Source organism: Dasypus novemcinctus, chromosome 14 (genome assembly GCF_030445035.2).
Source record: "Dasypus novemcinctus isolate mDasNov1 chromosome 14, mDasNov1.1.hap2, whole genome shotgun sequence".
Taxonomy (NCBI): domain Eukaryota; kingdom Metazoa; phylum Chordata; class Mammalia; order Cingulata; family Dasypodidae; genus Dasypus; species Dasypus novemcinctus.
Window position 1 is genome coordinate 41,496,915 of NC_080686.1, and position 26,941 is coordinate 41,523,855.

Genomic DNA, 26,941 nt, shown 5'->3' on the forward strand with positions numbered 1-26,941 from the left:
TGGTACTAACCAGATGTCCTTTAATACCGGAAACAACCAGAAATACCTCTTAGGTTTTTAAAGAGCAGTGACCTTTTGTGGCTTGTCTCCCAAAGTCTCCTGGTCATTTGTTCATTTCACAAATGTCATTTGACAGATTTTATTGAAGTCTTCTATTTGCTAGATATTTAAGAGATTGCAGTTTCTGGCATAATGCCAACCTGAATGACATTTTAAAAAATTTTGTGATCCTTTAAAAGATTTATTTTTTTAAGTTCACTTTCTGAATTTTTAAAGGTTATGATGTTTGACTTAAAAATGTTGTTTTAAAACAGTTGTTTTTGGTAAGACGTGCATCTTAAATTTTGATTGTTGGTTATAAAGTCTGATTTGATTTTTTAAAAATTAGGCTTACAGTTAGTTTTTCACATAAAGTCCTAAGCAATCTATTTAAATAAATAATGTATTGGGCTAAATTCCAAGCACACATGCAAATACACTTATCATCTATACTAAGAATTGCTCTGCTCTAAAGTTGTGGAATAAACCTAGGCGTATTCCTTTCTTAATATTGGACCAGGTGATAAGATATTTTCTACTCAGTGAACCATGTAAAATTTGGCTCAATTAAGAGACAGTATAACAAAATTACTAATGATATCCCTCTAGAGATTGGAAAAAAATTAATGTAAGCAAAAATGCCCAATCTTATTTCAATTTCAACCCATATTTCATTCATTGAGCATGAGGATGATGAAGACAGAATTATTTCTTTCTCCTCACGTTGGGGAAATCTTATGAAGCATCTATATAGACAAACTTAACAAGACAGATATGTGTAAGCTTTTGAATTTTTATCAGGAGGAAATATGGCTGGATTATATCTGAAATACAAAATCAAAATGAAGTCCATGTTAATATCTTGGCCTTTAAAGCTCCCCCTGTGAAGTGAGCATAATTGGTTGTTTCTATGGTTTTCTTCTGATATTTGTTTGGCATTTAAAATCTTAACATTGAGGAAATTTTCTCTGTTTAGATATAATTTTTTGGTGTAAATTGGGTAAAGTTGCTCTTAATTTATTTTAGCAGTGGGAGAACTGAGAAAAACTTTTAGTATGGTTTTGAGTGGGCACATAACATATATTGGGAAACCTCTGCTGCTACACTTTTTGAATTTGGGTAATTCAGTAATTAATAAAAAGATTATTCATTAAAGGGAATTTGAGCTTTTGAAATACTGTTTTATAAGCTGTAATAAAAAAGTGATGCTGATAAAATGTTTTATTTTTCTTTTCATTATTTTAGTATAAACCTCCTACACTTAAAAAGTCCAATTCTCCTGGAACAACATCATCAGGATCTTCACGATTACCACAGCCAAGTGGCATTAGCAAAACCGTTGTAGGTAATGACAGTTGTAAAGTAACTTGTTTTTTTTAAGACCAGTGGTGGTAGAGAAGGAAATGAAGATAGTGGTCTATTCTGGATTATTAAAAGAGATTTATAATTAGGAAGACATGAGGAGAAGTAAAAGTTTCTGGGTAAAAGTAAAGTAACTTTCAATATCTTCTTTTGTGTTACGTATTTTATTGTTTTTTTTCTTTTTTTTAGCTTAAATGTCTACTCTTGATGTTGTTATTGATGTTTCATCTTTTCAGAAGTCAGCCAAGTTCTTTTTCTTACTTCTTTGACCATAGTATTTTTCATACATTTTAGTCTTAGTTTCTCATATTTTCTGTACTTTACCACTGTCCTTAATAGACAAATATTCAATGGTTTGAAGAAGATATTGACTGCTAAGTATGCCTTTATTTGTATGTAAGTTGAAAGAAAGAACAGATAGCAAGATAGATGAGTCTGAATTAGGAATGTTCTGGAAATTTTTTTCTTAGTTGACATCTTGTTTTGATTTATTGCCACAAAGAATATTATTATAAGCATTGTTTGCTTTATCAGTTGCTCTGTTTAATGTGATTTTTCTCTTTCAGAGTATTTTTTTAAACTAATACCTTTTTTATTATGAGGTGTGCCTTCAGGTAAAGTGTCTTCAGTTAGCAGTCCTTTGGGAAACAAACATCAGACCTTATCTCCCTCCCATAAAGGGATAGCAGCCCCTCATGTAGGGTAAGTCTACATTGAATTTATTAGTTGTATGTATTTAAATGATGTTAAGGTGTTCTTTCATTTAGATAATTGGCTTTTTCATTAGACTTCATTTGATATCTGAGGTTTTTGCCTCCTTATATATTGCTGGTCAAGGACACATTCACTATTTCAGTCTAAATTAGCATAATCATTCTGGACAATAGTCTGACGTCACTTATTAAGAGCCATAAGAACATTCCTACTTTTGACTGAATAATTTTGCTTCTGGGAATCTCAGGAAATAATTTGAAATACAGAACGTTTTTAGAATAACTATTTTATTAAACGCTATGTATCAGGCACTGTGTTAGTCTTTTAAAATGTAATTTTATTGGAACCACCCCATTATCATAGAATGAGAGGATCAGAGAAGCAAAGTAATTTGCAGAAGGCCACACTGTGGTTAGATTTGGAACCAGGGTACAATTGAGATCTTTACCTCTAAATATTGAACTCTCTTCACATGTTTTTACTGTACTGTAAAGAGATAAAATCACCTAAGATTCTAGCTCTAGTTGAATAATAGAATTAAAATATGAAAATCTACAAAGGATATCATGCAACTATGAAAAATATATTAATTTTAATAAGATGCTTTTGCTATAAATAGAGAAAAATGTACCATACAAAACTCTATGCATAGTATGATGGAAACTTTATAAAAAAATATATATAGGAAAAAAAAGGCTAATAAATTATACCAAAATACTAACTCTGTGATTTGTAGTGATTAATTTCCTTTTATATGCTTTTTTATAGTTTCTGTCTTTCTGCATTTTTATACATGGCTTTGGTATAATAGAAAAGTACACTTTTAACTATCTATTTTAAAGGGGAAAAATTGCCGATAGCACTAGAGATTAATAGAAGACCATCTATTCCAGTAGAAACTCACTTTCTCTTTCATTTTGGTAAATTAGAAAATTAAGTGGATTGCCACAGGAACATTAGAAGGACAGCTTATGTCTACATCTTTTCAGATAATGATAAAGTTGATTAAGGAAATATAGCATACATTACTTGTCAGCTATAGTTTATCTGTTGCTCACGTTCACTTTGATTTTTATATAGGAAATATTTACAAGGGCTACTTAATAAAGGACTACTTAATAAAGAGTAAGTGCCTTTTGTTTCCTGATGCAAGCTGTGGAAAGTGCAAGACCTAAAAGGAGTTTAATATAATTATCATTATAGGAAAAAAAAAATTAACTGACAAGACTTCATGAGTTAAATGTTTTTTCTTATTACATTGTGTTTTTCCAAAAATAGACAGACTGTATCATTAAGATAGAGACAGGTTAAGCAGTAGAACTGTAGACAGATGGTTGAAAATTTTAAAGTCCTCATCTTTCAAGATTTATTTTATTTATTTCTCTCCCGTTTCTCCCCTTTGTCTGCTCTCTATGTCCATTCGCTCTGTGTTCTTCTGTGTCCGCTTGCCTTATTGGCAGCACTGGGAAACTGCGTGCATCTCTTTTTTTGTTGTTATTGTGTCATCTTGCTGTGTCGGCTCTCCATGTGTGTTTTTTCATGCAAGGTGGCTGTGGGGCACACTCCTTGCGTGTGGGGCACGGCACCTCTTGCGCATGGCAGCACTGTGCATGAGCCAGTTTACCACACAGGTCAGGAGGTCCTGCGGGATCGAACCCTGACCCTCCATATGGTAGATGGACACTCTATCAGTTGAGCCATGTCTGCTTCCCTGATTTCATTTCACTTGATTTTCTTCTCTACTCAATTGACTTATTAGACATTTAACTAAGATAGAGACATAACAATGTGTTTTAATTTTACAAAACCTTTTTATTATATCAGAGAATTGCCTTCAATATTAGATTGTAGTGTTTGTTTATAGTGTTGCTTATATCTTCATTCACAGTTGATTATGAATTAAAAGGCCAGTATTTTTCAGTACCTCTCTTATTACACTGGTGATTTTTTCAGTTGAAAATATTAAGTTGTACTAATATACTGTATTGTCAGAAAGGGCATGCAAAGCTCTTTGGTATAATGAAAAGTTTCACTAACCTGGGAGATAGAAAACACAGGGCTTCTAGACTCAGCTGTGTTACTGAATAGTATGTGGCTTTGGGCACATCTCTTCTCTGTCTGACTGACAACATTCTGTGGCTCTGCTTAGTCCTTAACAACTGATGTATGAAAAGTGACCAACATTTTTATGATTGCTAAGGGAAATATGTTCTACCAACAAGCAAAGATTTTGAATGCAATAATTCTGCATTGCATGTAATAAAGATTTAAAATTCTTGGGTGTTCCACTTCATATTAATCTAAAGTCTTAATCAAACATATCTATCCGAATCCTTATTGTCCATTCTGTGTGTGATCCTTACATGTTAAGGGAGTATTTCCATCTACTGGAAAGAGTGGTGGTATTTTCTTGTGGCTGGTATGTTACTGCATTAAACTGGAAAATTACTATATTGCTATTTTACATAAGAACCATTCATGACTGTATATTTAGTGGCAGGGTTTATTACTTTTTTAGAATTATTGATGTAATAATTTGTTTGATGTGTGTTTCCCTTGCTAAATTGTAAGCTCTATAATGGCAGAGATCATATCTGTCTTGCTTACAGATGTAACTATTAAATCTAGCATGGTGCCTGAAACATAGGCATGTGATACATTTTTAGGTGAGTAAGTGAAAAAGATAAGGAATGAGTAATTAAATCCCTCATTTGTAAACCTGTTGCCACAATCAGAATTACAGTCTTAGTTTAGGTAGATAAATTGAAGTTGTATACCAATCCTATATCCATTGAAACAGATAATTCATGATCGAATGAAGATGGAATTAAAACATCTGGTTGGCTGTAACGTTAAAGAAATTGAACATCTATGAGATTAGCAAAATGAAGTCATTTCAGTGGCATGGGAACATTTAAAGTCTGTTGTAGATATTCTATAGAATTACTTTTTAATCATGCATGCCAGTGGTCTATAATATTTAACATGTATTGGAGCCATATCTGAGAAAAAAGTATCTGCCCTTGGAAAAAATCCTTATGTGTTTGGTAATTAACTTGTAGACAACGTGTGTGCCAACTTTAATGGACTTTCTCTGTTTGTAAAGCAAAAAAAAAAAAAAAAAAAACCCCAAAGGAAAATTATTGCCTTATTCTAAAAAGTGATTATCTTTAATCCTTGGAGATTTTAGAAGCATCATGAAACAGAGAGCTTATTAATAAATATTATGAATGTTTTAGTTGTGGAAAAGAGTTATACAATTTTCCCTTGAGGATTGTGTTTTCTTAAATGTTAATTCCCAGTTTAAATGGATAGTTCAGCTAATAATTTTCAATAGCTAAAATATCAAATTTTGAAGATTTACTTCAGTTATTGTGAAAAACAAATTTCTTTGGAGATAGGCTACATTAGCTACGATAAAATTACAGCAACAGGATGCATGTAAGGAACATTTTTAAATAAAAATTGGAATTCATTTCTCATGTTTTTATTACATTAGAAGTAGGAAATAAACGCCTGTCATTTTTAAGTTACCTTTTTTAGGCATTTCTTATAAGCCAGTCATTTGCTGTATGTGAACTGATGTGTGTGGAACATTATTTATATTTTATGAACTTCTTTATCTCTATTATAGATCTAGACATGCCTAAAACAATCTAGAACTGCAAAACTTGACTTCTTAAATGGATGACAGTGGCTGAAGCTGTGACAGCAGAGAGCTAACTTTGCCATGGGATTGAGACACTAAATTAATCTGAATTAATTGGTGGATTTAGGATCAAAAGAAGGAATATACATTTCAGAATAAATGACTCAGAACATCAGGGGACTATATATATATATGTATATATGTATATATGTATGTATTTTAAAGATGTATTTATTTATCCCCCCTTTTGTCTGCTCTCTGTGTCCATTTGCTCTGTATTCTTCTGTGACCACTTCTACCTTATCAGTGGCACCGGGAATCTGTGTTTGTTTTTGTTGTGTCATCTTGCTGCGTCAGCTCTCTGTGTGTGCGGCGCCTTTCTTGGGCAGGCTGCACTTTCTTTCACGCTAGGTGGCTCCCCTTACAGGGCATACTCCTTGCATGTGAGGCTCCCCTATGTGGGGGACACTCCTGCATGGCAGGGCACTCCTTGTGCGCATCAGTGCTGCGCGTGGGCCAGCTCCACACGGGTCAAGGAGGCCCCGGGTTTGAACCTTGGACCTCCCATGTGGTAGGCAGATGTCCTATCCATTGGTCCAAGTCTGTTTTCCTCAGAGGACTATAATGGCAGAGGTCAACAAAGATACAAATGACTACCTGATTAATTTTTTTCCCCAACATTATTTCAGAAATCATCGTTTTAATATCTCAGTCTACTTTGACTGCTACAGTCTTACAAAATAATCCAGATTGAATGACTTATTTCCTAAGTGAATTAATTCTCATGGTAGCAATTGTAGAAAGATGTTCCCTTTATAAAGTTTATTTAAAATAGGAATAGGTTACCATTGCTGCCAAATATTTATTAATGTACTCATTCAGCCATGACTATTTTAAAAGTTTGTGAAAGTATTAATTCTTTTTAGATAGATTCTTCTTTGCAACTGAAGACGTCCATTTTAAATTTTAAAAGTTTGATCAAAGTAGAACATAGTTTATCATTTATAGAAATGTGTTACTATTTAAATAAAATAATGTAATTTTGTTGGAGAATTAAAGAAAATGTAATGATATTTATCATAACCATTTATTATATGATAGAATGAAAAGAAATGACCATTAAAATCTGCATTTCAGTTAGATATTCAAAGTCTGAAAATACTGGCATCATCTCACATAGCATTTTGCTCTTTTACAATTGGAGTCATCAAACTATGCCTGAAGGCTGATTCCTGCCCACCACCTGGTTTTATTGTACCACAGCCACACCCATTGATTTTATGTATTGTTTATGGCTGCATTCAAGCTACAATGGTAGAGTTGAGTAGTTATGACTGAGAAACAGTGTAGCCTGCAAAGCCTAACATACTTACTATCTGGTAGCCCTTCATAGGAAAAGTTTGCCCTGCTCTATTCTAGAATAACTAAAATATCACAGGAGTTAGATATTTATAATTTGAAAGTTTAGGTTTTGAGGATTCTGCATGTATCAGTTCCGGAAGATGGAACTGTTACTGTTTAAGCTATATCAGATATCCAGGGACTTTGACCATAGGTTAGCATTCCATAGAACCAAAGTATCTTCTTCTCTTTTATTAATCCTAGATAAATCTGGCTTCTGACCAACACTATAGGCCAATTTAAGCACATATTCTTTAATTTCATGTAAGATAGGGATATGTTATATGTATCAGATTGCTTAGTTGACGCTAGAATTATGCTATGGGTGTGTGCATGGTTGGCTTTGAAATAACCCTCCTTTTTTTCCTTTAACAGCAGAAAGACTACTTCTACTTCTGAGTGAATTTGTTAGGCTCTGCTCTAGTTTTTTTCAAACCTTGGGTGTGTAATAATTTTCATTACTGAACTGAAGCCTTTAGAAAATAGCATAAGAACATTCTAATAAACATTAAAGTTAATAGTTCCATAATGAATTATCAGATTAAAATCATATTCTTTGAACTTTGTGAATAACAAAGAATGCATAATACAGTGGATTTCTCAGGTCAATATTTAATTTACATTTATCTCGAAGACTTTTCCAACATTAATTAATTCTTAAAGTGATCCTAGATGTAGATCATGTGTAAATCCAATGTGAAAGTCAACACAGGTGAATTGTTTTTTTAAACTTGAAATATCTAAGAATCCTTAGGTCAGGGCAAAACATGTAATAGACACAGGACTCCTGGTTCCTACTTTCCTCTTATTCACTTCCTTAAGTGAGTTAAAATGGTTTGCTAAGCATATAGAAAAATCTTCAACCAAAAAGGAATTGGTTGGATTGGAGTTTTTAAATTCCTTTTGAAAGTATGCCACCACTTTTGCAAAGATTTCAATTTCTTTCCAATCATCTCTTCATCTTGTTGCTGCTTTGATTTATCTTTAGCACTTCTGGAAGTTGAGGGACAGGAGAAATGGTTTGTTAAAAAATTAGATGCGAGTGAGGCAATACTCATGTTCACTAAAATAAATATGAAGATGGCATATGGGAAATGGTCTGTTATATCTTGTGATCTGGCCTTTAGGTAGTTTATGCATACCCAAGGTTTGTTAAGTATTTGAAAAGTCTTCTTTAATAATGTAATGCTTTTTAAATTTATTTACTTCCTGTAATGATGACTGAATTGATGCGTGTTTTTTTGTTATGGAGATTTATACATTTTGATTTTGTATGATCATATCTTGATACATAGCCTAACAGGAGAAATAAATGAAATTAGAGAATATATAAGTTTAAATGATTTTAAGTTAAGAATAACATTTACTAGAATTTTTAGCCCAAGTGATATTTCAATTGTATCCATATTGATTGAGTTGAGTTTTATAACACCAGGTATTTGGTACAGTAAATACATCATCATTGAAACCTGCCCTTCAGTTAGGTTAAAATCTGAAAATACTGGCATTCTCACATATATGGAATATATATATGTAATATTCCCAGTAGATAATTATCTTTATATCTTTCATTATATTTTACAAATCTCCTTTCTCAAATTGAGCTTTCTGTGTCACATGTAAAGTTGAATACTTCTTATAAGTAGAGAATGCTTTTAAAATGTAGTTTAAAAATTCTAAATTTTAATTTCAATATTATTGCAATTTTAATTTTTTCTGACAAAGAAAATACCTGTTGTTCTTATTCTTTATTCACATCTTAAGCCACCCATGCCTTTTATAAGATAACCACCTTTTTTTTTTTTTAATAACCACTATTTTGAACACTAGTCCTTGGATTTTTGTTAAGCAATTCAAAGAAAACCTGATTAATTAAAATTTCAGAGAGTGAGTTTTCCAGTAATATTTCACAAATTTTAAAAAAAATCTTGTAATTTTAATCTCAAACATTTTGGAAATTATGCTTTATTATATATATATTTAATGAAAGTAGCTTAAAAAAAAAAAAACTTTAAGTCATAATGTAAACACCACCACCTGCAAAGTATTACCAACTTTTACAACAAAATGTAAAAGGGGTTGATACTTTCACTGTTTTAATTTCACATAACTTCCTTTCATGCCTGTTATATGTAAGCTACTGAACAGCATAAAATGAATAAAATATACCCCTCCTCAGAGACACTTATAATCTAGAGAGGTAACACATTCTTTGTAGACACTGAGCTCCATAAAAACAAGAATCAGGTCTGTCTTATTTACCACTATTCACCCAGATTGTTGCACAGTGCCTGACACATAGTAGGTGCTCAGAATTAATAGAGTGAATGAAATGAATGAAGGAATGCATGAACAAGTAAATATCCCTAAAAGAGTGATTATTCAGTAATTATTTGAAATAGTTCCCTTAATTTTCTAATTTAATTTTCCCTACTCTATTATGAGTGGATATTGGTAACAATAATATACATGATTCATTTATTTGGTTGACGTTAAATGATGAAATTTTACACATCTTTAGTTTTTCTTGTTACCCTGTAAATGGAGATACTTTATACTTTTGGTAAAATTAGAAAGCTTGAGGTCATATGGTCGCTTAACAATTTTACTTTTGATTTTTCAGGATTGCTATCCTTGTTTTTTTCATACACTGTCAATTTACTTTTCTTTGGATAGACTTAAAAAATAAACTTGTTCTTTATTAGAAAGTCAGGTAGGGTAAAGATATAAACATAATATTCATTTGATTCGTTATTTTAGATTTGGAATTTGAAACGTAGGGAAAATCATAAATAATGAAGATTAAAGAGAATGATTCCATGGATTTGGGAATGGGGGAGAGTTAGATTATTTGTTAATAACACCTTTCAATTCCCTTCCAACTTCACTAATTTACCTTTAAGCAGTTGTCCTTCCTTAGCTTTTTCACCAATTCCATTATCCTGCAATATATAAATGTGGCATTTGTGTGGATGTGCATCACAGCTGGCTGGGTGACCAGATCCGATAATGGACATTTTGTGAAGTCTCTGAGGATTCTTTTTGAAATTAGTTCTTACTCTTGTAAGGAGATAATGTATTAAGGGCTTGAAAAGGGTGGATCTCTGGTAAACCAGAATAATGTCTATTTTTTTAAAGGTTTTTTTTTTTTTTAAACTATATGAAGTATCAAACAGTAGCAATCTCCTTATGGGTACACCTTTATATATTTTAATAGTAAGATGGACAAGTTAGGCCCTCCACTTCGAACTGGAAGAGATGTGCAAAGGTTTTATTGCAGTGATACAAAATCAGACAGTGCCATCAAAAGACATGAGTTATTACCTATTTACAAGTAAGTATTTGTAACTCAGTTTGGTTAATCTCTTTCAGATATTTTCTTCAATGTTTTATGTACTGAAATAGAATAACTTAGAGATTGCTATACTCAAAAAATCTTAGTTTAATCATTTTTGAATCAGGAGGGTCTAAATATTTAGGCCTTAAAAGAATTGGATTTTTAGTGAACATTTCTGTTGTCCTAAATAACCCTATTTTTTTATCACTCATTTTATTCCATTTAACTTTAATTTTTAGTGCGTTGACATAGCAGTCACCTTCAACAATTATTATTTTATGAAGCTTTTTTCAGGAGTAATATTTTTAAAGAGAAGGGCATGGGAAATACTGTCATATTATGATATAATGATAAGTTATCTTTTATTTAAGCAGTTGGTGAATTATAAAAAACCAGTATAATAGATTTTCTAAAACATTTAATCTAGCATCTTAAGTCTTTTTGTTAGAATTACATGTAATTCCATGTTAAACAGGGAATGGATAGGACGGACATTGCTAGGTAAATTCATCTTTCTGTCCTGGTAGCCTAGCCAACTGAGAAGAGAGGTGAATGTGTCAATGGCAGTCATTTTGGAACTCAAGACTTTACTGGTTTGGCCCCAATACCAAGACTAGTCCCCTCATTTTAAAATGATAAAGGCAGCACCTGACAAGTTTAATTGCTTGATAAAGCAAAAAATGAAATTATTAATAAGAATAAACTTTGCTAACTTTTAAAGTAAGACCTACTTCAACATTTTGTTTGCACATGTGAAAATTATTAACTGGACATATAATAAAAGCACAATAGCAAAGGTCCTTGAGATAGTAGCAGCTGTATATTACTAAGTGCAACTCTAAAATTAAACCTTCTTTTATTATTAGTTTGAGGTGTCACAGGCAGATTCCAGATAGAGAGTAACAGTAGCACTTTTCAGGCTGGCAAAAGAGAAAAATGGTTGACCATGTGAATTTGGGACAACATGATTAAGTACTGATCAAGATAGTTCTTCCAAATCTCTTAAAGATGGTTCCTGTTGTTTCAGGATCAGCCTCTTTCTTATAAATGTTAATAAAAATAGAGGACAGGCATTTAATAATGACATCTGTTAATGCTGATAATGTCTTTATTTTCCTGAAATCTAAACATTTTGAACTATGTTAAATTGTGATGGTGAAGTTGTGTGTGTATATGTGCATGGGTGTATTTGTTTCATCTGTATATACTAAATGAAAGCAATAGACTGTCTATAAACATTTTGTTCTACAGCCACAAACTGTACACTTCATATTCCTCTTGTGATTGTCACCATTAGAATTCCTGTTCTTTGGCAATGAATAGTTAGGGAATGATTTCCTAAACAGGCATGGTAGCAGTTCTACAAAAAGAACTCATAGAGTTGCTACAAAAAGGCCAAATAGAATAAATCTCATGTGTGAACTTGGAGCTGACCATTTGAATACCATTATACCATTCGAAGTAGTCAAGGGTGTCCATGCACCAAGGTTATTCTTTCCTTCTCAAAGTTTAGAAATATTAATCTCAAGAAGTAACTATTCAAAGTAGTCTTTCATTGAGTTGACAGCATTGTATAGTGAATATAATGTTTGGAATAAGACCTACCTAGGTTCAAGTATTCTGTCAAATAATGGCTTTGTAATTTACTTAATCTCTCTGGACCTAAATTACCTGAAAAATGGGATTAATTTATGAGGTTTTTGTGAAGATGAAGCAAAATATGTTCATATTACCTGGCACTTAATATTGCATGTAGCAGGCATTTGAAAAATAGTAGTTGTTGCTCTTACCTGCATGCATTTTGAAGGTAGCTATATAAAATATTAGGAGTGTTTCTCCATCTTGCTCTACAAGTAAAGAGGAAGAATTCCAGCCAAAATTTAAGAATATCCAATCTAAAGGAATATTTGAGAATATTCTGTCTGTTCTGTATAACAAACTATGGAATGAAAAGCTATGATTCAATCTATAGAAGGAAGGGAAATAACGCTTTATTGAGTATCTGAAACATGGCTTTGCAAAATACTAGCTTTGTCACCTTGGGTAAGTTATTTAACTGCTCTTTGCCTCATCTGTAAAATGGAATTAATTAAACCTATCTATTTCATAAGATTATTCTGAAGATGAAGTAAGTTAATATAAACAAGGCAATTAAAGATATAGTTGACATACAGTAAGCATTATATAAATGTTAACTTGTAGTAGTAGCAATAGCAGTAGTAGTAGTAATAGTAGTATTGTCATTAACTGTGTTAAGTGTTTTATATAAATTGTATTTTATATTTCATAATGTTTCTCTAAGATAAGGATGGTGGTCAGTTTATAAATGAGAGAACTCAGACTCAGAGAGGTAGACCATTCTCAAAAAGCTAGTCAGTAGCAGTGGGATTTGAATCCAGATCCATCTGAGTTCCAAAATCTATACTATAACCATTATATCATCATATACCTTTTCAAGTTTTCTTCGATTCCTAAAGTTTCACAAAGGGAATTCAGTGAAGATCCAACCAAAATTCCTCCTCTACTGATGCCAGAAGGTCTAAACTGTGTAGTTGGTAGAATTAAGTACTTAATGGGAAAATTATATTAACCCAAATTTTGGTTGCTCTTTCCAAGAAGAGACTTTCCTAAATTGAATATTGTCCTGATAAAGTGGTTAACTAAAGTTTCTTATTTTTTTTTTACCACTTTTCATATGTTTAGTGTACTAATAAATCTTGTATTACTTAACATTTATGCATAGGCACTGAACATCACCACTTTATTTTGAGAGAATTATAAATTTAAACTTTTCAAAAATTTTGAGGCCTGTCAGAATTAATGTATAAATTCTATTTAAAGGTTGTATACATATTTTGACTTTATATACCTTCAAGATAATCTTAAAATGCCTTGGGTTATACTTTTGTTTTGTTTTCAGGTTTAAAATAATTATTTGAATTTTAATCTTCTATTCAATTTACCTGTCTACAGCTTCTAATTATACTTTTTATCATTCAAGTAGGCAATTTGAGAAGTAAATGTTTTCTGTGCAATGCTTTTTTCATTATGCCATCTCTTTCTCTCTTCTAGAGCTGGCATCAAATCTCGAAATTCCACACCACCTAGTTTGGCAAGAAATCCTGCCTCAGTTATGCTTGCAAGCAAAAGAAAAACATACACTGAGAGCTACATAGCCAGGTATGTTTAGCACTGCTATCCTAATAACAGAAATAAAAATGATTTTATGTAGTTTTCTAAATTATATGCAAAAATATGTGTCAGGCTTTTTATAGAAAATCTGATCTTTCCTTTGCTCTATTAATCTGACTTTTAAGATGTACACTAAAGAATTTATTTGCTCATAAGTTATATTTTTCCTTTACTTTTTAGTTATAATTGTTATTAATGCCTAAAGACAATTCATTAGTTACACTGTGTCTTAATTTTAAATTCAGCATGATTACTTTTACCTATATAAATTGAAGAATAGACTCTAAATTACTGACTGTAATTTTCAGCATCATTTAAAGTCTGAGGTTGTGATTATCTGTTGCCTCCCTTTCTAATGTCTTGTTATCTGCTCAACTTTGACATTCACTCTGTTTTGAGCATATAAGAAAACCATCTTAGTATTTATTATATATATGCCACATTATTACACAGTTTTAAGGCAAGGTATATACATGAAGTACAGTGAGATAGAATATTTTACAAAATGGAAGAAGAATACGAAAGACAATGAAAAATGAGAGTTAAAATTTACCATGAAAGCAACAGTGAAGTCAGTCTATTTGGTATGTCACGAGACCCTGTGTGTAGGCTTGTGCTGGGCCCCAAATTGGGGTCTAAACTTTGTAACAGCGGATATACAGAGGAAGATAAGAGTAGTTAGTTATATGACTCATGATGTCTATAAAAGAAAACCTAAATTTTCTGGAGAAACACAATTAGTCCTGGCCTCAAAATTTCTCAAAGAGATCACTGGATAATGTAATGGATAACTTCATAATTATCATCCCTATCATAAATATGACAATGAATTTCAAAAGGATATTAAGATAGTTATGCATTATTCTGATTAAATCTGGAAATAAATTTTTGAATCTCTAAGGTACTAATTAATTCTCAACTCTGACTGCTCATCAGAATCACCCTTGGAGCTTTCTAAAAAACAAATATGTCCAGGTTCCTTTCAGAAATCTAGAATTTAAAAAGCTGCCATTTTGAAAAGCTTCATGGGTAATGCTCTCTGGAAAAAAAAGTTATTTTCAACAGTGCCATGCTTGTAACCCTACCAATAATTAAGAGTTCCCTTTATGATGACTTTAGAATAAGTGTAATTTCTCTCAGGAACACAAGCTAGGCAGGAACATAAAGATACTATTACAGGAATCAGATAGCTGTTCTTCCAATTAATTGTTTCATCATAGATTCTATATTTACTTGATGGCTGGCTTTTGTGATAAGACCTTCATAGTCTCAAACATTTTGCTTGAAACTTACTGTGTATAGTTCTTGTATAGCATCTATTTTACCATCTTTGTGGTATTTTGTTAATCAACCTTACCCTTATACAGCATAGCTAGGGACTTGTTGACTATTTATTGCATTGCAATAATTTCATATAAAAAAGTTAAAATAAATAATAAAGACTATGGATATAATCCCACAATCCTTGTGACCAGAAGGGAGCCCTGAAACCTGTAGAACTCCATCTTTCCTCAGGGCTGGGTTTCAGTTTTCTCACTGTAGATAGTTTTGTAGTCTGTTCTCAGTATATGGCTAACACATAGAGAAGATGGAAAAAGCATGGCTGCTTTGGTCATGAAACATTCTCCTAAAAATAACAGATATCATGCTAAAGAAAACATTCAGAATTTATAATATTAAGTAACAGATACCTTTTATAAAAATTCTTTTTTTCAATCTCATTTGGAAAAAATGAGATTATGCAAGCTTTTAGTTATACTAATACCATTTCCTATTTCCCAGGATTGAAAACTACTGACGTGAACTTTGTGTTTTCATTTTCTTTTTGGACTTCTTCAGGCCAGATGGAGACAGCATATCTTCATTCAATGGTGGAAACATTAAACTTATTGAAGGAAATTCATCTGGATATTTACCAAAATTCTGCCATGAGTGTGGAACCAAATACCCTGTAGAGTGGGCAAAATTTTGCTGTGAATGTGGTGTTCGAAGAATGGTTCTTTAAACAAAATCCAAAAGAAAATTAGCTAAGTCCAGAGTTTAGTGACTATTGCTATTTGGACAGTTAGAATGCTTATTCTAGTTACTTAGTGCTAAAAATATTCAAAATACCTTTTCCAGTAATTTTTGGACCATACCTTTGGCTATGTAACGTGTGTGTGTGTATAGATATATATATGTGTGTACATATGCTGTATATAATAAATACCTGTTACCCCAAACTGTGCCAGTCAAGGAAATACTCACATATCTGTCAGAAAATAATTTCAAATGGAATCATTAACTTAGCTATTAATTTCTCATTGTTGTTAAAGTACATTAAGTATACACACGCAAACTCTCTCAAATTCTAGTGCTTAACCAAGCTTTAGGACGATTGTTACTTTGAGCAAAAACTCAATAAACATTTTTATTATTGGTGCCTATCTTTGAATAATATCATAGTAGGATGGAATGGTTACTTTTGCAATTAAGGATAATATTTTTAGTTAGAATTAGTTGTGCAAGGTTGTTTTCCTGTAGAGCTCTTAAACACTTAATTTTATAAATCTTAAAAAATAAAAGAGAAAATATCGTAAGATCTATGTTGCCCTTTACTCAGTATGTTATTAATTATATAATTTAAAGATCCTTACTCATATTTTTGAAAATGTAATTATATTATTTCTTTTCAGAGACAAGATTGAAAACACAATTATTTTGTCCTATTAATAACTGACTTATCTTTTAACTATGTGTGTGAGTTGAACATATTCATTCTTCCAATTTGGTCTCCAAAATTTCATTTTTGTTTCTTTTCCTTAGCCTCATATCTGAAGATTAATTTTAATTTACCACTTCATGTTTTGTGAAATTTGAAGATACAATATTTACTGTACAATGCACAGAATTCCTTGCAAAATCCTACAAGTTGAAAGTATTTTCTAATATCTGAATTTAGAAGAAATTATTTTAACAGATTTTCACTAAACCACCTCACCTAATAAATAGATATTGTGATAATTAATCATTAGTGCAGGTCATGAAGGTTAAAAGTACTTGAATTTTATACCCTTGAAGTACAGTTAGATGTAGTTATGAGTAGGCTAAGAGTATCTAGGTTTTTTCTACTTATAGTTTCTATCTATATTAAATGTCGAAACACTATTCACATCACAATTAAAAGGCACTGAAAATATATTGTGCTAATGCATACTAATTTATTATGTAATTAAACATTCACAAAAAAATTAATATTCTCTCACCATAACCTTGGCTAATATACAGATTTTAATCATTGTCATTATCGGTATCACTTAGTATAACAATATTTGGTAATATACCTCTTTAATTGCTTTGTAGCTATGTTCATACTTCTACAATAATTGCTATTCAGTCAAACCTAAGAAAGCTTTGATCTTACTTTAAAGGTATAAGCTGATATTTTATATTTTAGGTAAATTTCTAGCTTCTTGATTTTGATTCTGATAACCTAGAAATTTGTAGCTTAGAATTTTCTAACTGAAATGTCTTTATCCTTACACTTTATAATTTTATTCATTGCCATCTTTTTGTTTTTTTAACTTTTGGTAGGGGTATAAACTCAGTGTAGTGGGAATTGCCTTTTACTTATAATTTCTTTCCTTATTTTTATTATTTTTTATCATTTTGCCAATCATATTGGTAAAAAATAAAATAAAATTGACCCCACTACTGGAATAGACAGTAATAACTTTAGGAGACTAATGTACATATTAAAAAACCCATCTGTGTAATTTCCCTTCTTTCTTAGGTATAAATTATATGAATAACATTAAATTCTTATTATCTAGAACTGAGCACTATTTTCTTTCAGGTATATTTTTAAAGAGCATGTAATTTTTTGTCTGCCGAGGATGGTAATTTTAAATTAAACAAACTGGCTCATTATTATTTTTCACCAAATTTTACAGTAGCAAATAAATGTTTAAATGTACTACATGGAAAATAAGTTGGTAAGAAATCATCCAATTCCAGAATCCAGAGACTATTAAAAAACAGTAAGTAGGTGGAATATTTATGCATTATGTAACATGTTGTGACAATGTATTTAAATACATTTTTATATTACTTGCACCTATTATTTTCATGTTAGTTTGTTGTGCAATAGTTCAGTTTTAAAGAAATTTTCTTATATTTATCATATATTTTATTTTTATTTATATTCACAATTATTTGCCAATATTGTAGAATAAAAAAATGACTTTAAACTTAAATTAGAAGTGTAAAAATTACTTACGTATTATTCTAAAATTGATCAGCTTGAAAAAGTAAGATTATTGTGGCTGTTGTCTCTTTTTCACTATTTTTTTAATCACCAATGTCTTCATTTTTTAATCTATTCAATAAAGACATGAAGCATAAAAATGCTAATTGGTATTCATTGATGTCTGTCAGCTAAGCATATGTAGAAGGTAAGAACAATGAAACACAAATTATTCAAAGTAAAAAATACAGGTTTTTCTATGAGTAGGTAGACTTTCACTGGCAGTTTTTTAAATACGTTTTCATTGGCAGTTTTTTAATAGCATTAACTTTTTAAAAAAATTGCTGTTTTGCTGGACTGAAGCATTATATTATTTTAAATTATATAAATATATTTTTGCCCAAGTTTTTAAGGCAGAGGAACATTCCCTTTATAGGCAGTAAAACTTTAGCATTTCACATTTATGGAGCCAAGGTAGATGGGAAACATTATTGTTATTTCTAAAGCTGTAATATACAATTTTATCACAAAAATATTAATTCGTAATCAATAATAAATGATTTAAACCATCATATTTGAAATTTTATAAAGGAGTTATCTAGTGAAAATGTGACAAGATTAGACATGTTTAATTTGTACTTAGTTATCTTTAGACTAAAGGTGGACACTTGGCCATTCTTGAAGCTCAGTGAATGAAAAAATAATAGAAACATTATGCCACGTCATAGAATCAGCAAAATACTTATGTATTTATTTGCATTTCAGGTATATGTATTTTATTTGGTAAGTATATTTCTAGTACTATTTAGGTTGATTTTTCCAAACAACTACATCATTGAATGCAGTGGTGAAGTATGAAAACAAAGTCAATGATAGCCACACTCATTTTATTTTCATTTAGAGATTTTTCAGTTAAATAGTCTCAGGATACTATATAGTTTTGTTTGACTTATATGGGAGTTGTGCTTTTTTTCCACTAGAGGGTGCATTAGGATAATCCAATATTTCTAGATGCCAACTTTTTTTTAAAAGGCCTGCTTCTCAGTAGTGTAGATTTCTTTGATAACATGAAATTGCTGAGATATATGAGAAGATAGTTTTTTGTTATTTATTTGCTCTGTTGTGATTTTAGTAATCAATATGTTGGTTTTTTAGAAACTTAGTACAGCTCATCCTGGTTCTCAGCTTGATGGTAATTGATAGAAATATTTAATATTTACACTTGACAATATCTTTCTAGTGAAATTATGCAACTCACACATTTAACTCATGCATGTTACCAAATACCCCTTGTATCACTTTACACTATTTCATTTGTTTTGTACAACAGTTTACTATGTTATCCTTTAAGATAAGGATATTTATTTTCAATCATTTAGCCTAACTTAAGAATATTATCTAACATATGAGAGTGACATCTAAACAAGATATAAAAAATAATTAGAACAATTAATATAAAGGTACACAAAGCTAAAGCTTCCCACGTAAAAACATTTTAAAAATGTTTTATGTGCTTGTCCTTCTGTGAAATGAAGGAGATAAAGACAAATAAGGTGTGATTTAAGTCTGTACCCTTAAATTGGTACAGCTTATTTGGAAAAGCCATTATGTAAACTGACAATTATAACTTGGAACAAAAAGAAGTAATTCAAGCTATCTAGTTTCTAAGAAATTTCAAGAATAACTTTACTCCTTTCTTTCATTGTCCTCTTCTCCTTCTGTCAAACACTTATTTCTGTGCATGTTTGGAAATTACAGTAAGAGTGGGTACAGGAGATAGTCAGTAGTGCATTGTACCCTGGAAAGTGCTGTCCTCTCATTCAGTACACCATGGGAAGAGAAGGGAGGAACCCTGAGAAAAGTGCATTCTGGATTAGGAATTAGAGATCAGGGGCCTTAGATTTTCCTTTCCTACATCAATTAAAGAGACAGTGTAGATTTCTTGAAGTACTCTGGGATCTAAATTTAATATATCAGAACTGGCTTGTGAGACCAGTTAAGAATGAAAAAGGAATAAAACACATTTAAAGGAGATTGAAAATAAAGATAATTCCATGTGCATGCCTTGCAATATTTTGAAAATCTCAATCAGGATGTCTATGTCCAGGAAAATCAAATGAAAATGGCATTAGGAAGAAATGGAAAATTGAAATCAACAGTAACCATAGAAACAAAACAGAATTGGAAGTAGTTATTAATATTGAAGAGTTGCTTCCAGCAGTAATTGTGGTTTCAAATAGTTTTAAGAGAAATTTCTCTCAAATGTTTAAGAAATTTAATTCCCAAGTTATGTAAATATTTGTAGTTTGTTAGATAGAAAATTTATATATTCATTTCACAAAGCTGTCACTTCTTAAACCAATAGCTGATGAGAGCTTGGAAAAAAGAAAATGTGGACTAAACATTAATAAAGTCCTAAATAAAGGAACAATAAACAAAAATGGAGAGCAGATTTTTAAAAATCCACATGGTAAAGTAAGTTGATCCCCAAAAATGTAAGTATGCTTTAATTTAGAAATCAATCAACATAGGACATTAGATCAGTAAGTCAGTATTTAAAACCATGTGATTTAGTATATGCCGAGAATGTATTTGACACAATTAATTCCCCTTTCTTATAAAACTTAGAAAATAGATATGGATATGCTTATTTTAAGAATAAAATTCTTCCTTAACATGACTTTAAAAAAAAAACAACCCTCAACAATGAAATGATAATTTTCAGTTACTAAACCGTATTTTAAAATAAAACAGAAAATTGCTACGGGACACTAAGTCAAAAGTCCTTATCCACTGATGATGGAAATATAAATTGATACTGCTTTTTGGAAAAGTAATTTGTCCATTTACTTTAAAAATATTCATGCCTCATAAGCTAGTAATTTTATTTCTAAGACTTGCTGCTGCTTAGGGAAATAATATTAATTATAGAAAATATTTCTGTAGGACACAATAGTACTGTTTGTAGCCATGAAAAATTGAAGAACAATTAGTAATTTAGTCATTAAAACAAATTCAAAGAAGTTTTAATGCCACAACAAGGTTATATTTTATTACTAAGAGTAAAACCTAGTCTAAAATATGTGCCGAAAATGTGATTCAAATTACGTAAAAAATGACAGATGAAAGTCTTGAAATATATTCCTTAATATATTCCTTCCAGCAGAAATGATTATTGCCATATTTTCTTTGTATTTTTATATTGTCAGTTTTTAAAATGAAAATACTCTTTTTATAATCTTTAAAAAAACAAATAGAGGATTGTGTTTTTCAAAGTGAACCATTTGCATGTGTATTTTTATCTTAAATGGCTACTTCCTTTGTTTTCTAATGATTACAAATGTAGATGATAACCCTTGGGCTTTAGTTAACATATTTAAATTTTATCTTTATTTCTTAAAGTCTTGTCTATTGACTCAAGGTATAATTTTTATGAGCTTATTTCATCATATGAGTGCCCTTTAGAATGAAAATTTTTTTTTCCTTCTGAGCTGTTTTATCACCTGTTATTTGAAGAGTTCAGGGTATACAAGTGAATTTGCATTTTGTAAAGCATAAAATACAAATTAAGCATGTTCAAAAATTTATAAATACATGTGCCAGTTGAACCCTGAATCTCAGTAGAGTTGCAACACCTGTTCTCCAGTTCACTGGACTCAACCCAGGACAACTAACAAGGAGATAATGATGGACAATGCCCATCCCAAGGAACAGAGAGAGTATCTGCAACTGCAAGCAAGATAATCCCATCCATCTGCTCCGTGGGACTTAAGTCCCCTCTCAGTTTGAATCAGAGTGGGCATCACCATCCCAAAATTCTCAAGATTGGGGAGTAAACAATGGACTAAAATAGACTTATAATTCGATTATAGACTTATTATTACTTTAGCAATGAAAGAACTTTTATCATTGATATAAAGGCAGTGGCTGCCAGAGGTTCTGAGGGAAAGGAGAGGGAAGAAAAGGTGTAACATGGGGGCATTTTCAGAACATTGGATTTGTCCTGCATGACATTGCAATGACAGATAATAGACCATTATATATTTTGTCATAACCTACAAAACTATATAGGATGGAGTGTAAACTGTAATGTAGACTATAGTGCATGGTTAGTGGCAATGCTTTGATACGTGTTCCTCAGTTGTAGCAAATGTACCGCAGTAATGAAGGTTGTTAATGTGGAAAGTGTGTGTGTGTGTGGGGGGGGATATGGGAATCCCTTATATTTTTTATGTAACATTTATGTAATCTAAAGCTTATTTAAAATTTAAAAAAAAATTTTTTAAATGTAAGAGCTGTTTTGCCATTCTGTTGTTGAGTTGGGGAAAATATTTAGATCTGATTTCACATTTATACCTATTATAGTTATGGCAGTTTGAATTATCTCCAGAAAAACATCTTAATCCATTCCTGTGTGTGTCAACCCAGTAGGACCTGTGAAAAGGTTAAGTTTAGTTAGGGTGTGGCCAAACTGAAATAGGATAGGTCTTACTCCTTTTACTGAAGGCCTTGTTGAAAAGGCCACAGAAAGCCATGGGGAGAAGCAGAAGCCGTGAAATCAGCAGAACCTGGAAGATAAAGGATAGTATATCACTATGTGACAAAAGCAGAGGAGCCCCAAGGATCGCTGGCCTCAGAATGCCAGTCTTTAGGACAGAGCATCACATTTCCGACACCTTGATTTTGGACTTCTATCTTCAAAATGGTGAGCCAATAAATTCCTATGTTTAAATCAACCCATTGTATGGTATTTGTTTTAGCAGTTGGGAAACTAAGACAATATTACCTTTAAAACCTAAAAAAGTTTTAAAGTTATTTTGATTCTTACAGTCTTCTAAACATTTTGGTCAAGGAGGATACCTAAAGAATCAGATCATTTTTTTCCTTTAAAAAAATGTGTGTCTGTGTGTATATATATATATATGAAGCTGTGAATTTACAAAACAATCATTCATACGTTACAGGATTCCCAAACAATACCCCACTACTACCTTACATTTTTGCGGCACATTTTTTACAATTGATGAAAGAACATTGTCACAATATTGCTATAGTCCATAGTTCGTATTTGGTGTATTTTTCCCACAAACCATACTATTATTCACACCATGTATTAATATTGTATATTTGTTATAGTTTATGAGAGCACATTCTCATAGTTGTACTGTTAACCACAGTCCATCTTTCACCACAGGGTCACTGTGTTACATGGTCTGCCTGGTACAATCCATCCAAAGTGTGCACTCAGTGGCTCTCAATTTAATCACAGAGTTGTGCTTTCATCAGCTCAGTCCATTTCAGAACGTTTACATTACTCCAAAAGGAAAAAGCCTATATCTCCTACTAAAGCTCCCTCCCGCCATTATTGACCTTTGGCATTGAGATAGCCTTCTTTGCCATTGCTGTAAAATGTTACAATATTACTGTTAACTATGAAAGAACCAGATCATTTTTAAAATGCATTTTTATTTTTACTACTCTTACCAAAAATATAGTCCTTATAAGAAAGACTCATATGAATCCCATGAGAAGCATTAGAAATATGATTTTATTTCAAAAATTAATTCCTCAAGGGGTAATTCTCTTTGGAAATATGCTTCTCAATTAACCATTAATTTGAAATTTTAAAGCAAGGTATATCTACTCTAGATGAAATCAAACATCATTTGAACAAGTGAAGTGTCCTAGAGCAGCTCTCTACTCACTGTGAGGCTCTGTGTTCTCATCATCTTTCCTCTTGGTAAACATTTTTATGGTTCTTCCTCTTTGTATCAGTGGAAATGCTGTTTCTCTGAGGCCATTATCAGAAAGCTATTCTATGGAGGGGTAATGGGATTTATCATTCATTGACTAATATTTTACCATAGTACAAATAGAAAACATTGGATAGTACTAGAAATTAAAACACTTTGCTGTTTAGTTCATGCCTAGTAATGAAAAATTATATTGATCTGTGGTGCATTTTAAACCTAAATTTCATTAGTGTTTGTAATGGGCATTATTCATGCTTGTGGCTAATGCCTTTTTTGTTTGTTGTTTGTTTCCTCCCCCCCCTGCCCTCATGATGGCAATTATGTAGTCTGTATGTTAGCTGTCTGTCCTCCACTGGAGCAGTCTGTCAGTATCATTTGGCATTGTTTCTGGCTGAATGGCCTATAAACTTGATTATCTGGCTTTCCCAGAGACTCTCGAAATTACTTAGTACCTTTTAATAAATTCTCTTTTGCTTAAACTGATTAGACTGGGACCTGTCATATGCACTCAAAAACTCTTCAACCATAAAATTTTGATATGATAGTGCTTCCTTTTACAATGGCTGTGGTAATAGGGAATGTGCTTAAAACCATACTTGAAAGGAGAGAATCATCAATATACCATTTTAGGACATCTTTCTTCATTACAATCACGATGTTAAGTAATCACAAACTGAATTTTAAGGAATATACTTTAAGTAGGTATTATATCTATATTGCAAGGGTAACTTGAGGATTATCAGTAATGTGTATAAAACCTGTCACAATGTCTGGCCCTCAACAGGCTCTCAGTAAGTGATATCAATTATCAAATTTTAAATATAATTATGGATATGTGAACATGTTATATGTTATCAAATATTTATTGAATTCGTAGTATGTGTCAGGTATTCTTCTGGGTACTGAGAATTATAGCAGTGAACACGGCAATAAAAAATCCCTGCCCTGGGAAGCGGACTTGGCCCAGTGGTTAGGGCACCTGTCTACCACATGCGAGGTCCACGGTTCAAACCCTGGGACCTCCTTGACCCGTGTGGAGCTGGCCCATGCGCAGTGCTGATGCACGCAAGGAGTGCCCTGCCACGCAGGGGTGTCCCCCGCATAAGGGAGCCCCACGCACAAGGAGTGCGCCTTATAAGGAGAGCCGCCCAGCGCGAAAGAAAGTGCAGCCTGCCCAGGAATGGCGCCGCACACATGGAGAGCTGACACAACAAGATGACGCAATAAAAAGGAACACAGATTCCCATGCCACTGACAACAACAGAAGTGGACAAAGAAGAACATGCAGCAAATATACACAGAGAACAGACAACTGGGGGAGTGGGGGGGGGGAAATAAAATCATTAAAAAAAAATCCCTGCCTTTTTGAAGTTTATGCACTTGTGGGGGAAGATTGAAATAGAGAAGATAAACTAATATTTTGTATATTAGGTTGTGATGAGTGGAGAAAAAGTGGGGAAGGGTATTATAAAATTGTATTTACATACAAAATTTCAAGGAGATGAGTGGGAGGGATGTGAGTGGGTTATGATTTTAACTAGGGTGTTCAGGGATGATATAATTGATACAGTGCTATTTGAGCACAGACGTGGGCAGAAGATGAGGCATATTTTTCCTTTTTTATTTATTACCCTTAATTGTTTATTGGATTATTTCCCAACTCTTATTACTACTATTAAAGAGTATTCAGTGTTCTTCAAACATGCAGGCAGAAGAGAAGAAAGACTATTTCATGCAGAGGTTTTAAAAAAAGTGCAAAAGAGGCCAGTACCTTTGGAATGGTGTGAGCCAAGAGGAGAGGAGTAAAAATTTAACTTGGGGTAGTAAGGCAGCCAGATTGTGTATGCGTTAGAGGCCATTAAATTGACTTTAGCTTACTCAGAGTAAAACAGTAAGCCATAGAGTAGAGGAGTGACATGATCTGGCTTAAAATAATCTGAATTTATGTTCTTTGGTCCCTAAATTAGTAAAAAAAATAAAGGCAAGAGAAAATAGTTGTCTGACATTCTTTCTTAAATTAGCCATATGTATTGATCAAATTAATTAACAGCTCTCAGAAAAGTATTAATGCTATAAAATTTATAGTTGAAGCAAGCTGAGACTTTCCTCCCCCAAGTAAAACTCAAAAGGAGCAGTTTCCTCACTTCATAAGAGTGCCCTGCATTCTTTTAATCTTACCATCCTTAGGCTGGGGACAGAATATTCCCATAGTCTGGGCATTTGTCTTCTGGATAGATATGGCAGATATGATGGTTCTGATGTAAATGATTCTTCTTGTACAAAGGCTTTGATTTAAAATATATACTCATGTTTAGTTGAGTCATATCTGATCTGAGTGTATCATCCAAAGAAACAACTGGCTGGCTCAACTGTACCACTCATTCCCACCTAATAATACTCTTGTCATCAGAAGCAGGACCAGCTTCCCCATGTTTCATCATCCAAAGTACATGAGCAGCAGGGTCTTTTCACTGGTTTGTTTAAACTGGAGATCCACTCATTAGAAATGAAGTTCTTTTTGCTCTTGACTCAACTACTTTGCCTTGTTTAGGGAGGCCAAGTTTAGTCATTCTACTTTCTTAATTACTTAACTTGATATTCATAAACAAATTTGTCTTTTGTTCTTATTTCCTTTTCATCAATGTAAGATTATCTCAATAGATCTTTACATTCTAAGACTTTTTCCAAGTTACCTTGTGAAAAGGGTGTTTAATATAAAGTCTATGCCGATTAAAACTGTAAGGTCATCAGGTCCTGAAGAAACTGGAGAAATATATTGTATTCATGGACTCGGGTCAAAATAGTAAAGATGTCATTTCTCCCCCCAACTTATCTATAGATTCAATGCAACTGCAACCAAAATCCCAGCAAGTTTTTTGTAGATATTGACAGACTGTTCTAAAATGTATATAGAAACAAAAAGGAACTGGAATACCCAACATAATTCTTTAAAAAAAAAAGAGAACAAGATGGAAGATTCAAACTACCCATTTTCTAGATTTGTTTTAAAGTTACAGTAATAGAATCAGTGTGATATTAGAGAAAGGACTGGTACATAAATCAAAGGAACAAAATAGAGCATCCAGAAATAGACCCACACAAATTTAGTCAACTGAATTTTTGCAAAAGTGGAGAAAGCGTTAGTTGTTTCAACAAATGACATGAAACAACTGGATGCCTATTTGCAAAAAACAAGCCTCTGTACACATCTCAATTAAATAAGCAGTAGCATAAAGTGAGTTACACCTAAATTTAAAACATAAAACTAA

The 26,941-nt window shown here is 32.0% G+C and overlaps 1 protein-coding gene across 2 annotated transcripts in view; it reads left to right on the plus strand.

The window, feature by feature from the left end:
- Nucleotides 1-18,080, plus strand: part of ZC2HC1A (zinc finger C2HC-type containing 1A) — a 52,529-nt gene extending 34,449 nt beyond the window's left edge. The window contains exons 6-9 of one of the 2 annotated variants that reach the window (XM_004477906.3): nucleotides 1,285-1,384; nucleotides 2,004-2,103; nucleotides 13,575-13,682; nucleotides 15,534-18,080. In XM_004477906.3, the coding sequence (XP_004477963.2) occupies nucleotides 1,285-1,384; nucleotides 2,004-2,103; nucleotides 13,575-13,682; nucleotides 15,534-15,699 (474 nt within the window). In that variant the 3' untranslated portion in view covers nucleotides 15,700-18,080. The remainder of the gene's footprint in view (nucleotides 1-1,284; nucleotides 1,385-2,003; nucleotides 2,104-13,574; nucleotides 13,683-15,533) is intronic. The other variant, XM_004477907.3, reaches the window with a different exon arrangement.
- Nucleotides 18,081-26,941: the final 8,861 nt, after the last annotated feature.